Source organism: Tupaia chinensis, unplaced genomic scaffold (genome assembly GCF_000334495.1).
Source record: "Tupaia chinensis unplaced genomic scaffold, TupChi_1.0 Scaffold145147_1, whole genome shotgun sequence".
NCBI classification, from domain to species: domain Eukaryota; kingdom Metazoa; phylum Chordata; class Mammalia; order Scandentia; family Tupaiidae; genus Tupaia; species Tupaia belangeri.
Window position 1 is genome coordinate 2,228,298 of NW_006205007.1, and position 14,741 is coordinate 2,243,038.

Genomic DNA, 14,741 nt, shown 5'->3' on the forward strand with positions numbered 1-14,741 from the left:
AGTGCAATATTCACAGCACAGTGAGGCTGAGTCAGGAAGATCACAATAGTGAGACCCATTTTAAAACAAACAAGAAAAATACTTATTATATCTTAGTAGTGTGGGGAAAAGAACACTACTTGTTGAGTGGATATTTCTCTAATACAGTAGAACTAACTTAAAAAAAAGTCGCGATCATCACTGATCATATATAAACCCTAAAACAAATGTGTACCATAAAAGAGGTATATAATATAAAATGTGCACTATGGAATCAATGACAAGTCAAGTTTCCTATTATAATTTTGATGAGGGAAAACAATGAAAAACATTTATTAAGTACTAATTTCTAGCTGATTCTATTACATGTGTTATTTCATTTACTTCCAATGATAACCTTGTAAGTTACATACTACTATCTTCATTTTCCAGGTGGGAAATAGAGGCTTAGCAAAGTTAAATAATCTACTTCAAGCAATAGTTTTTTTTTTTTGTGAGGAGCAGAACTAGAATTTGAACCAGCTCTGTCTGAACCTTTCTAATAGCCTAACATCGTTGCACAGGGCTAATGAGTTAATACCAAGTACAGTTCTTTGTTTTCAATAAACTATTTCTGTGCTTCCTCACTTTCTTCTGTTAAAATGCTGTTACCTAACTTGAGAAAAATAAACTAATATTAGACAATAATGTTCAGACACTATTTTAATTTTGTTAGGTATGATGACGGTATTGCTGTTAGGTAGGAAAACACCCTTATTTTTCTAGAGCTAAAGTACTTAGGGGTAAAACTGTTATGTCTGTAATTTACTTGGAAAATACTTCGTCAATACATAAAAACTAAAAGAATGGATGAAGCAAACATGAAAATGTTAACAACTGTTAAAATAGAGGCCGGGTATATGAGCTTTCACTTAAACTATTCTTCTACGCTTCATAATTTTCACAATTTAGAAAAAACAGAAAAACTGCAGGAGGTATCTAAACGATAGGCACAAGAACAGAAAATGCCAGATGATAAGAGGATATTAAGAAGAGAAAAAATTTACAAGTATATAAGATGATATTTATGTGGGGTAATAATCACTAACATTCATTAACAAAGATCACAAAAAGGTAAAATAACAGTTTTTATGCCTTTAATTTTATAACATCTTTTAGCATTTCTATCAATATTTGAAAAATTCAGTGTCTTTATTACTGAAAAATTAAAATAGCAATAAATAACATTTAGGAAAACAGTATTATATAATAGGACACAAACTTGTCCTCAAATACACATACTTACAAAGGGACACTTTCTTTACCCAGTGGTGGATTCATAATGTAGTCTTTGGTGATTGGTTTTACCCAGAGCAGAACCATAAATAAAGGTGCCAGGAAGTTGATATGAAGTAATGTTCTGAAAGTATGTAACAAATATACATGAAAATCTGATAAACGACATAAACTTGGGTCTTACTAAAATGCAGAAACTTAGGTGCAGTTTTGTCTACATTTAGGTACTACTGTCACCATCATCTTGGCATTGTCATTAACACTGACTTGAACCTTTGAGAATCATTATCTGCATTTTTCAGATGAGAACATTAAGATCCAGGAAAAGTTAAAAGGCGTGCTCACGGCAATAAAACAGGTTAGAGGCAGATCCAAGACTAAAATTCAGATTTGTTCACATCTATTTTAGTATTCTTTAATGATCCCACACTATAGCCCTGATTTAATAAAGAGGTACTTTAATGATCCTCTAGCTTTATACAGTCAGTGAATCCAGTGGATTTTCAGTAGGATAGAGTCATCTGATACTTTTCATCACAGCTGAAACAAAGTGCCTGCTCATTATCTACAAGTAAATGATAGTGATTAGCCAGGTCCATAATACTATTGATAGAAGGCATATGGCAGATGGAACACACTGCAACAACTTGCAACTGAGGAACCTTTCAGTATATAATGATCATGTGTACTGTTTAAACCACACTGTTAAAATCGGAAGTGATTCACTCATCTTTATTTGTTCTTGGAGCAGAATGAACATACCTAAAATTCATTTTCCTATCTTACATAAATCAAGGAAATTTACATCACTCCTGACAAGGAGATATACCTAATATGGCAAAGGATTTTAGGTCTAAGCTCTAACTTCACTGTTAATTGCCCAAGTCTGTATGGTACAGACAGATGGCTGATAAAAAAAAATTTTTTAGAAAAAAGGCAAACTCTTTAGACTATTTTATTACCATGGGCTACTGTGATTACCAACCACACTGAAAAGCTAAACAGCAAGGTTTCAAATATACACCCAAACACATTTATTTTAAATTAACACTCTCTAAGCAAGTGATGGTGATCAGTGTGAGGAACAGGGCTGGGTCAGAATCCGTGCACACCTGATAGAGAAAGGTGGAACTGAGGTTCTAAGCTCTGGTATCAGAGCAAGTGCTAGTGCCTGGCCACGGGGGTGAAGAGAATGCTGCTCTTTGTGCCAGTCATGTTACTCTCACAACAGAACTGGCTTGCCCACACCCTTGGATCAAGGCAGTGTGCTACGACACAATGAGGGGCTACAACGAACTGAAAATAAAATAAATCCCACATTCTCAAGAAGATAAATCTTAAAAAGAAGCTACATTTTACTGAAAAGAATACTAAAATGTGCACACAAGCCCCAAAACATCACTAAATGCTTTAAATGTTTTTATGAAGTGATTCTTTCATCCACAGCCTGGGTAAACCATTGGGTGCGGGGGAAGAAAGAAGCAGTATTAGGTATTCAGTGTTGCTAGGGAACACTCTAGTATCAAGGAGCAGCCCACAGCGGTTTCAGTAGCTTGTGAAGGGCTCCCCTCCACCCACCCTTTTCAGCTTATTTAAATCATAACACTAGGGTTAGTGGACTGAAGTGTGTGTGTAGAGAGGAGGGGGAGAACTAGGTTTTTGTCTTAAAAGAAGCCATTAGAGAGACGGGTGGTGGGAGAAAGGCAGGATGCAGCCAAGAGCATGCTGAGTAAAAAGGAGGGAAAAAGGGACGAGGGGTGTATAGTGGCAGGTGAGAATAAGCAAACACATGGACAAAGCACATGTAGAAAAATGGAGGTAAGGGGGAAATAACACTGTCAAAACTATATTAAAGGAAAATGACATAGAAAAGGGGAAGAATGTAAAAAGAGAATCAGCATTATTAAATATAAGGTTTTTAAAGAGCAGAAATGATAGAAAATATGATCACCCAGAGAAACTTAATGACTATAAATATGTATATTAAAGTGGGATATTCTCAAATTGGGCTTCACTGCAAAACAAAATGATGAGACAGGAACTTGGATTTGTATGAACTAAAATAGGTATAAGCCTGCCTTTCTGCCAACATGTCTACAGCAATAAAAAAAAACCTGTGATCACTACAGAGGATATATAGAAAGTGGACTCTGAACTATATGTATAAAGTCAGTAGGACTTTACCATTTCGCAACTAAAATTTGGTAGTTAAAAGTGATACACAGCAATAATACTGTACAGTATTAGTAATTCTACAATAAAATGATGTCTTATTTTAACAAGAGTTTAGCAAGCATATCAATAACTTAAGAAAACCAAACACTTCTTTTACTTAAAAATGTTAAATAAAATAGTTCGAATAAAAAAATCACATTTTTAAGTAAATTTACATAAATTTTTTATCAGTATTTTTAAGTAAAATGAGTCTGATTCTTTAAAGGGAAACTTCCAAAGATTCTCAGTTTGGTGGTGTAAATTATAACAGAATAAGCCTCTGAATTAAAAACAGCTAACAAGTTTTGATATTTCTACCTTAACAGGTAAAACAGAAATTTAGTAATTGCTAATGTTTTCTCTTTAATACAGAGACTTGAAATTTAGAAGTAACAGAAACTTGTTAAAGTTGAAAGAGGAAGTGATGCGACATCAAATGGTATTTGAGTATTAATTTTCAATACAATAACTTATGATTTCATTACGATAATATACCTTCATCAGGATGAAAAACATATATTTATCTGCATGTGCTTATGTACATTTTCCGCTTACTGTGTAATTTTTTCTGTTGCCAAATTCAGGGCATCCAGATGCATTTGAGCCAGTCGTAATCCAGGAAATGTCAAAAAAGCCCCAATCAATGAACAGAAAATAGCCAGGAAAAATTTGAAAGTAAGTTTTGAAACAGGACCCCTAAAAAAATAAAAAAATAAAAGCTGATAAATGTTTATAGCTAACTTTCTACAAATGTCTTTTCTTTTATCAATTACCTTATAGAGCACAGTAACAGTAGCGAAACAAAGTAAATGTCTACAAAAAGACTGATCTCCTACAATTTCCAGTGTCAGAGCTTGATGAAGTATAAACTAAGCCAGGTGTCTCTTCAGTCATGGATAACAACCCAAGCTATATATTTAACATAGAACTGGTATATGACTTAGATTTAGTTTAACCTCTGGAGATAAAGAAATTAAATAAGAGCAAGCCTACAGAAGGATTCTATGAAAGATACTAACTTTATACAGATAAAAATTATGAGATATTTCTAGAAGTTACAGTTTAACTTAAAATTTTTTTTACTGATTAAAAACGAGCATTTATAATAAATATTGCTTTAGTAAAAATGAAAAAAAAAACTAATGCTTAGGTTTTCAAAAACTTACTGAGATTCTAAACCTTGCTTTTCAAGAAACTGCATTGCACTGTCTGAAAAATTTGTAAACCCTGTTGAAAAAAAAAAAAAGATTACTCTTATCACGTGAGTCAAATATAGAATCTTTCCTGGAACTAAGTAAAATGTTAGAAAACAGAGTATCTTAAATTTTGAAATGACTAGCTTAGCTCTTTCATGTGTTAATTAGTATGCCATAATGCAATAAAATTTGGTTATTAGCAGGAACAGTCTTTGAAAACATCCCTTTGATATTTGTACATTTCATGAGTGTGCATAAAATTTGCATTAATTCTTTAACTATGTGAGTAAACTTTAGCAGTACAGAAACTTATTTAACTATAAGGAAAAAAATCAAGGGGGTAATATTTTTGAAAGAGGTTAATAATAACCTGGATAAAACAAAAACCAAAAAGATCTTATTTAAAAATTACTGAAGGTTAATTATTTAGAACACTGCACAATATACAACTCAAATTTTAAAAATTTATCAGGCATAAAATCATGAAATCAAGAATATGAACAAACACAAAAAAACTGATTTTTAAAGTTGTATGAAACTATTACCTGTTTCAAGTCCAAATTCCAAATAATTCTCTGTTACAATCAAGACTGCCATTGCTTTGACGAAGAAAAAAAATCCAAAGGTGACACAAACTGATCTTTCACCACCATCTTCTACTTTAAAATAGTGGGTAGTTAATGAAAATAGAACTTTGCTGCAGAAGGAAAAGTTCAGGAAAAACCACAAATAACTTTGTGGGAACTATACACAACCATCTTCACAGTACCTGAATTCCAATATAATTTGACTACAACATTTATTGTCTAACATGCTTATCCACAAGATATGCTTTGGATGGAAGTAAAAAATAATGAAAATCCTCAATAGTCTTCTAGGAAATAGAACATAAAACCAAAGCAAACATGGGAACCAGCAGTTAGCGTAATGGCTATGTCGCTGAACTCCCACGTAGTCGACCGCAGTTCGCGTCCTGGACCTGGTGGCTTAAAACTCACGCCAGGCGCGTGTGTGTGCGTGCCCAATATCCCGAGAGGAGAATGGAGGAGAAGGGATTGCGGCGTGACCATCCCCTCTGGGGGGTGATTTCTCGCTTTCTGTCTCTATGTCTCTTTCTGTCTGTCTGGCGAGCACACGCGACCTGTAGCAAAAACCTCTCCAAAAAACCCAAAGCAAACCTAGTTGGAATTTATAACATTTTAAAATTCACAAAAAGTGTACCCACACATTAATTTGTAACTAGTAAATACATTTCTAGCTTATCTAACTCAAATTTTACTAGGACATTATTAAAGGAATTTTATGCAACAGGTTCTCAAATGACATGGAAAACCAGGATAAAGATTATCCTAGGAAACCACCTTGATTTTGGGTATGTCTGTCAAATGGTTTATGATTACAAGCACAACACACATCACAGGAACCATGTGTGATCATCTAAGAGCTTAAAATTTGAGAATTATGTCGAGCCACTGGTGAATTATGTTATGAAAACTAAGTATGGGGTATTACCACTTCACATTAGGATGAAACAAAAATCTGAAGACAAGTTCTAATGGAGTTTTCAAAACCATCCAAAGTTTCAATATGGTTGCTTATTTAAAAACTGAAGAGATTATCTTATGTGAACCACTTCCTCCTATACAAATTAGTGGAAATAAGATTAAATCAGTGCACTATCTGAATCTAGAATCTAGATCAAATACCAAATTGTTCCTGACAACGTAAATCAAACAAACAAAATAAGGCCCTTTGCAAACAAATCTAGAAAAGCAACTTTTTACATAAACTTTATGTCAAACATGTAAAAAAATAACAGCTGTCATTCAATACTTACCATATGCCAGACATGATCAGTTATCTCATTTAATCTCCACATCAGCCACACAAGTATCGACTTTACAGATTAAAAAACAAACACACACACACAACCCATGGGACAGAGCGGGTAAGTAAAAACCTCAGGGCTATACAGCTGTACTAAAGGCAGTTGGTATTGAAATCTAGGCAGTACATGAATCCGCAGCCTGAGAATTCAGAGAATGATTGCACTGCCTATACAGAAGTGTACAGCATGTAAATTATGTGGTAGCTGAGCAGTAACACATAAAATCTTTTCAAAATAGAGCTGCCCTGATGGAATTAAATAGTTCAAACACTTTTAGATTTAGAATGCTTATCCAGGAATGGTCGGGTCGGGCAAGGATAAGGACTCTTGCTCCTTCAAAGAAAGCGATCCTTTCTCTGCTGTCTATCTCTAGGGTGCCTAGGGTACAGGATATAAATGGAGCATCCCAGTAGCTCTAGCTATGAGCACCTACCTCTAATTAAGTCAACACAAAGGTAACAGAGATAACTTACTGGCATCTTTTAAATAAATCTCTACAAGATCGATACACTCAATGAAATCAAGGACTCTTACCTATTTTGCTCACGCCTATAGTCAGAGTACCAACAAAGGTGCCTAAATAAATAAATTTTGCCATAGAAAGGTTTTACAAGATAGATTAGGTAAATTGAAATAGTATTACTTCTGGGCTTAATGGTAAATACACATTTTGGAAAATGACATCAATAAACATTTTCAGGACTAGACGGTGGCAAGGCAGTAATCCAAAAGTACAAGACTGACCGAGATAGGAAGGTGCCCGGTTTGTGACGGGGAACCTCCTGAACACACACCAGGTACCTGAGTGCCACAATCTAAGGCTGGCTGAGGCTGGGAGTAGATCATGCTGTGTGGACCCTATTGAGGGTGCCTGTCTCTTCATCTCCCTCTCTCTCTTACTCATAGAAGAGAGATATAAATAATCTTTAAAAAAATGAAAATAGGCCCAACCTATGTGGCACCATCTATAGAGCACTGTACCACAGTGCTGGAAGCCACAGACAACAGCAGATTCAGATTCCGAGTCTATCTGAAAACATGCCAAGCATCCTGGGTGCCCAAGATCCTGAGGAGCTGGAGACTGAGGAAAGGAACGACAATGTGGAGTACACTTTTTATAATAAAAACAAATAAGTAAAATAAAAGAATAAATGAAAACCACTTTCATTGGATGATAGAAAGGAACTTCAAAATTCATGGAAAATGGAAATAAGGTATGAGTTAATTCTTATGCAAACGAATTTTGAATTCCATGCATAATTTTTTCACAATATCTATTTTCCATAAACTTTTCAAAGATGTCTCATATATTCAAAATCCAAAACAATCAATATAAAAACGTTTTAGTCTGAGGTCTGTTTTTATTGTCATAACTACAAATACAATTTATTACTCAAGATTTAAGTATAAAGGATTTTTTTTTTTTTTTGAGACTTTTTGCTATAGCGCACGTGTGCTTGCCAGAAAGAGAGAGGCAAAGAGATAGAAAGCGAGAAATCACCCCCCAGGGGAAGATGGCCACACCACAATCCCTTCTCCTCCATTCTCCTCTCAGGATCTTGGGCACACATGCACACGCGCCCAGTATGAGTTTAAGTCACCGAGTCTGGGACTCGAACCTCAGTTGACTACATGGGAGTCCAGCGACACAGCCATTATGCTAACTGCTGGTCCCCAGGATTTTCTGAGTTTTATGAAGGCTAAGACCATATCTTCTTAGGGCTTATTAGTGGATAGTTTCCCTTTAAAATGTCAACAACCAAAAAAATTACCAAGTACAGGAATAGCTCATTTTCATCCACCTATGCGTAGGACACCCAGGTCCCTCAGTGCAGACACTGATGGAAACTGTTAATGTCCCTTATTCAAGCATCTTTTTCTCAGTATTGTCACTTTTCTTGCCTTTCGTTGTTCTCCTCTAAGTTAATTCCCCTCTGCTTTTTCACAAAAATCTCTTTTACTCAAGTGACATGATTCAAGCTAGATAAAATACTCTGTCAACTTTGTTTTCCTAATAACTTATTTAATAATAACATTTCCTTAGGAATAAATATGGTCTTGTATACTGCATTATAGATCAAATGAATATCATGGACTACCCTTACAGGGAAAATACTATTTATATCATTATCTCTCTAAGAAAGGACAATTTTATTTTCAAGCATTTTAAAATACAGCCAACATGTGAAGTTGGAGGTACTATCTAAAAATTGCCATACTAGGAACCAATTTCAACTTTTTAATATATTTTCCTAAAGATTATTAAAAAGATATTATCTATGATGCTAAATTTTGTAAATTAAGTACCGATTTTCCTGAGATGAGACAAAATCAGATAATGAGAGAGCTAGATGATAACCCCTATAGTTTCTGAGTAACAAGACCTGCACGTATTTGGATGTTTGCTATAAGAAATACATGCTTTAGGATACAAAGAACTATACAGAGAATTTTGGAATACACATGAAAACATTTACTTATCAGTCTTAGTTTAGTTTCAGTATAATAGTATATCATTTCCATGTCACTTGAAGAAGAGTATCTTTTAAAAAAACCTTTTCTATAGCTTAATCACTGCATACAAGTTACCATTATAATCTTTCCACTTTTTCAGTAAGAATGTCATTTTTACGAATATTGGCATTTGTTTTCACCTCAAGGTAAATACTGAAAAGTATGTTACTTTTCATTTTTACTGCCTTATATTCACCATAACTCAGGTTATATCTAATGTTCACAGATCAGAACAAATCACTTCTTTAACATGAGAAATAAAACTACTACAAAAGCAAATGCCATTAGTTTACATTTAATTTCACCCTAAATATTCAGCACCCTAACCCAAGTTATAATTTAACTCTGCAATATTTTGTTTAGGAGATAAAGCAGAAATCTGAAACTCTACTAAAGTAAAAAACCTGATCCACATAATAATAGATATTAGGTTTTCTATGGTATTGAACATTAGGTGAAAACGACCCAATTCTTTAAAAAAAAAATCAGAAAAACCCAAAAAAACCCTTCACTTAATCTTCAACATTTCAGACAAAATTTATAAAACCAAAAACACTGTTTAAGAGTAGTAATGAAATATTTTTCTCAAGTTTGCTATAGGGTGCATGCACTTGCCAGAGAGAGAGAGAGAGAGAGAGAGAGAGAGAGAGCAGGATAGTGAGAAATCATCCTCCCACAGGGGACGGTCACTCTATAATCCCTTTTCCTCCTTTGTCCTTTGGAGTTCTGGGCATGCACACACACATGGCCAGTGTTTTTTCCGAGTCAGTAGGAACAGGACTCAAATCATGCAGTCGGCCATCTGGGATCTAGCTGCCTTAACTTCCATACCACCTGTAGGCCTACTAATGAGATTTTAGAATACAGATACAACCTGGTCTAGGAATAAAGTATGGTTTTGCCCTTATTACTAATTCATTAATTTAACATAAGCCCGTACTGTAAATACCTAAAATAATATAATCCCTATATCCTTGAACTCATTTGGCATACTGAATAAATCTTTTTTAAAAAAATATTTCATTTTATTTATCATTATTATTACTTTAAAATTTGCTACAGAGGGAGAGAGAAATTGAGAAAGCAAACTACCAGGTCCAGATCTTGAACCAGTCAGCCATGTGGGAATCCAGCACCTTAACCACCACACCACCAGCTGGCCCATGGACAAATCTAAAAACCAAGTATTTATTGTGTACCATATTAGAATGAAATGGCCCCATAACTCATTATGAAATGTACACATGTAATAATACTACATTCTCACCACACTCACATATGCATGCTTTCATTTAATAATCCCCAAAGTTCCACTTAATTGTCTACAAGGAGTCTACCAAAAAGCCCATGGAAAATGTATATTATAAAAATACTCTGCATGGATTTCAAAAATATTTCCCACCAAAATAAACTTGTAATTTTAAAAGAAAATTTGCCATAGGAAACATGTGCTCACTGGAGAGAGAGAAAGAGAGAGAGAGAGAGAGAGAGAGAGGAAGGGAAGAGAGAGAGAGAGAGAGAAAGTGAGAAAATACCTCCCAGGAGGCATGGTAATTACACCATAATCCCTTCTCTTCCATTTCTCCTCCTTTTGGGAATTTGCGCATGCATGCCCACATGGCCTATGTTTTATTTATTTATTTTTTCTTTTGTGAGAGGTTTTTGCTAAAGGGTGCGTGTGCTCACCAGAAAGAGAGAGACAGACAGAAGCAAGAAATCATCTCCCAGGGGGCATGGCCACACCACAATCCTTTCTCTTCCATTGTATTCTTGGGATCTTTAGCACGCAAGCACAAGTGCCCGGTGTGAGTTTAAGCTACCGGGTCTGGGACTTGAACTGTGGTCTACTACACAGGAGGTCCAACAGCATAGCCATTACACCAACTGCTGGTCCCAATGCCCTGTGTTTTTCAAACTGGCAGGTCCAGGACTTGAACCATGCAGTCAGCCATGCTGGATCCAGCCACCCTAGCCACTGTGCCATGGGCTGGCCCAAACCTGTACTTTAATCTCACTTTTCTATAAACTTTTTGAAGTCTCCTCCTATTTATCATATGGATATGCTCTCTTTACCATTTGAATTGCCCTCTTCTCTCTCCTTTATCTAGTCAAAGACTCAAATAAAGCCCCACATCCTGCATGAAATTTACTCTGACCTCTTCAATCCAGGCAATTCTCTTTCTCTTCTGAACTCATCATAGCCCTTACTACAGTAATTTACTTGCTATATAATCATAAGCTATCTCAAACTGTAGTGTGATAAAGCTGCAAAGAAAGCATTCTCTACACCTAGCATACCTGGCTGAATCTTGGTTCTACTCTTAGCAGCTATGTGATCTTCCCCATGAAAATCACTTCACCTCACAATGTCTCATTTCTTCATTTGTAAAGCGCAGTTATTATATACACCATTCAGAATACTCTTTTGAAATTAAAGATTTCTTCCTAGTTCGTAGCAGCCACAACTTGATATTTTCTAGATACCTGAGTTAAATACTGAACTTCTAATACCCAAAAGTAGTATAAGAATGTGCACAAGAATGGACAGATCACATAACAATACAATTCCTAGTTGTATTTAAATCTTGTAGCCTTTCCCATGAGAATGTAAGATGAGGAAGATTCCACAAGCTGCAGTGGTAGGATGTGAGCTGAGAACAAAGGTGGGGGTTGAGCTCCGTGTAGGCAGCAACTGGACTTACAACTCTACTACTACTGCCTTCCTATCAGCCGCACAACTAACTTCAGCAAAAAGCTAAGATTTTGCCTCTGAAGAAACTGAGCTTGAGGCATAGCACAGTATAACTGCACTGAAAAAAAAAGATCATCGATGAAGTGAACACCTACATATTCAAAAATAAGACTCACATTGGAAATATGCATAGCAGGTTTGTATACTCTAGGCAGAAAATAGACTGTCCTGCAGATAAATCAAAAGGTCCTAAAGAAAACACCAACAGACAATGACATAATAGTTTGCATATAACAAAATCAGCTTTAGCATTACCAAGTTATCTTTTAGTGAAACAATCTAAGCCTGACTTACACACAGAGCTTCCAATCAGCTTTCAGTGTCTGACTATTAAATATGAAAGGAATCCTCAGACACTAGAGCAGAGGTCAGAAAACATTTTCTGCAAAGGATGATATATTTCAGGTTCTGTGGGCCACACACAGTACCTGTAGCATATTCTGCCTACCTTTTCCCCCAACTCTCTAGAAATGTTTTAAAAGTCATTATTAGCTCAAGAGCTACACAAAAACAGACCAATTCAGATATTAGAAATTGCAACTTGCCAGTATTAAAACACAGCATCTTATATACATAAAACAAATAAAGTTGGCAAAAAGAACAAAGTAACTTAGAAGATAAAAAAATAAAAGATGACACAGGCAGCAGAGTAAAATTTTAAAATATGTAGATGTAATGAGGGCTGGATGGTGCAGCAAGTAAAATGTGATCCTCCGCAAGGCTAACCCATGTGGAAAGGTTCCAGGAAAAAGCCAAAGAATGGAGGTCTCCAGAAAGAGTAGCTCCATAAGAAAGAAAAAAGAACTAATCTAAGTTCTGAGTAACCTTATGGAAAATTGCCCTGAAAAGCTAACAGAATTAATAATGAACAATAAGGAAAAAAATAAGTACAGGGAGAGTATGCCTTGTCCAAAATGCCTAGATTCAAGAGTGTTTCAGAATTTAATTTTTTCAAATTTTGGAATATTTGCATATACTTAATGGGATAATTTGGGAATGAGACTCAAATCTAAACACAAAATTCACTTATGTTTTATATATACAAAGTAACTATACACAATACTTGTGTATTGCAGCATTTTGACTGCAACCCATCACGAGATTGGCCTTAGAATTTTCTACCCTGGCATCATGTCACTACTCCAAAAGTTGTAGATTTTGGATTTTTGAATTAAGGCTATTGAACCTGTAAGTTTTTACTAAAAGCAGCAATTCATTTAAAAAAAAAAAAAGCAAAAGAAACCATGGTGTCTTATCTTTACACATGAATGCTCATATATAAATATTTATATAGGCCAAAAAAATCACTAAATACTGATTTCATCAAAATTATACAAAGAAAATATATTAAGCATATAAAAGAGAGAACCAGAAAGCCTTTGTTAAAGACCTCTCAACCCAGCCAAACAGCTAGTGAAGCAAGAATCCATGTGCATCCTAGCCCTGCCCCTTTAACTGGAAAGCCTATTCCCTAAATCCCTACATCTCTCCTTCCAGCCCAAAACCTAGAAAGACAGTGGGGTCTCTGTCTTTTTTCTGTCTCTGTCCTTCTCTCTTACAGTAGTAGAAATCTTCAACAAATTAGCCAAATGTGAATATACCACCAAATGACTAAAAATCAAAGAAAAGAGACTGCAAAGTGAGCAGCAGGGAGAAAAATAGAGTTGCACAGCTTATCTCCTCCCACATACCTCTTAGTTGAAACCCCACAACTCAGCCCAGATGCACCTATTCCCTATAAACTGTGAGACCTTTGTAATATCCAGTTCCATCAACAAAAGTGCAGGTTGCTTGATGAGCATCAGGGAAACAGAACTGTAAAAATATTGCAGGTCATCTCCAGCATGCCTCTAATACTCAGAATTAACTGTAAGAAAGTAAAGCAACATGTAATCCACCAGATGACCAGAAATCACCACAGAGGCACAAGAAATATGGGAAACCAAGATAATATTTCTCCTGCACAGGGAAAGAACAGCCCTTCATTATCCACAGACAGTATTACAGAACTCAGGGAAATGTCAAAGAATTTAGAATATTCATAGTGACAAAGTTAACAGAGATGCAAGAGGAGACAATGGATTCCAGAAGATGCAGAAGAGACGATGAGTTACAAGAGGTGAGGAAGACCTTGGATGATCTGAAAGAGAAATACATATCATAAAAATGAATCAAATGGAATTGTGAGAGATGAAGGCTATAATACAGGAAATCAAAACCTCCCTTGAAAGTTTTAAAAGCAGATTAGATCATGCAGAAGATCGAATCTCAGATGTAAAGAGAGAACCTCTGACCTAGAAAAATTCACCAAAAAGACAGAAAATAACCCAAAAAAATGAGATTAGTATACAAGTAATAATAGATACCCTTAGACACTCAAACATCCGGATCATTGGTATCCCAAGTGAAGAAACTAATTAGGGCACTGATAGTCTATTCAATGAACTATCTACTGGAAGAAAACTTTCCAAACCCAGAAAGGCATTCAAATATCCAGACCCAAGAAATACAAAGGACACCACAAAGAATCAACTCAGGAAGATCTTTTCCAAGGCACATCATAGTCAGATTGACCAAAACCATAAACAGAGACAAAAATACTAAAATTGGCAAGAGAAAAACGTCAAGTTACATGCAAAGGATATCCCATTAGGCTAACATTGGACCTCTCATCAGAAACAATGCAAGCAAGGAAAGAAAGGGAAAATATATTCAAAGTGTTAGTGAAAAACAATTTCAACTAAGAATACTGTACTTGGCAAGATTATCCTTCATATGCGAAAAAAAGCCCAGAACGTTCTCAGATAAAATCTGAAAGAATTTACCAACGCTAGACAAGCTCTTCGAGAAGTTCTGAAGAGTGCTATACCAGGAAAACTAAAGACAGACATACAGAAATAAAAGACCAAAAAAAAAAAAAAAA

The 14,741-nt window shown here is 35.4% G+C and overlaps 1 protein-coding gene across 7 annotated transcripts in view; it reads right to left on the reverse strand.

Annotated features, from left to right (window-relative positions):
* TMEM161B (transmembrane protein 161B) overlaps positions 1 to 14,741 on the reverse strand; it is a 95,460-nt gene that overhangs the window by 13,971 nt on the left and 66,748 nt on the right. For 6 of the 7 annotated variants that reach the window (XM_006167806.3, XM_014583927.2, XM_027767996.1 and 3 more), the window contains 4 exons: positions 5,210 to 5,361; positions 4,635 to 4,695; positions 4,024 to 4,164; positions 1,265 to 1,378 (listed from right to left, as the gene is read on the reverse strand). In XM_006167806.3, coding sequence (XP_006167868.1) covers positions 1,265 to 1,378; positions 4,024 to 4,164; positions 4,635 to 4,695; positions 5,210 to 5,361 — 468 coding nt within the window. The remainder of the gene's footprint in view (positions 1 to 1,264; positions 1,379 to 4,023; positions 4,165 to 4,634; positions 4,696 to 5,209; positions 5,362 to 14,741) is intronic. The other variant, XM_027767997.1, reaches the window with a different exon arrangement.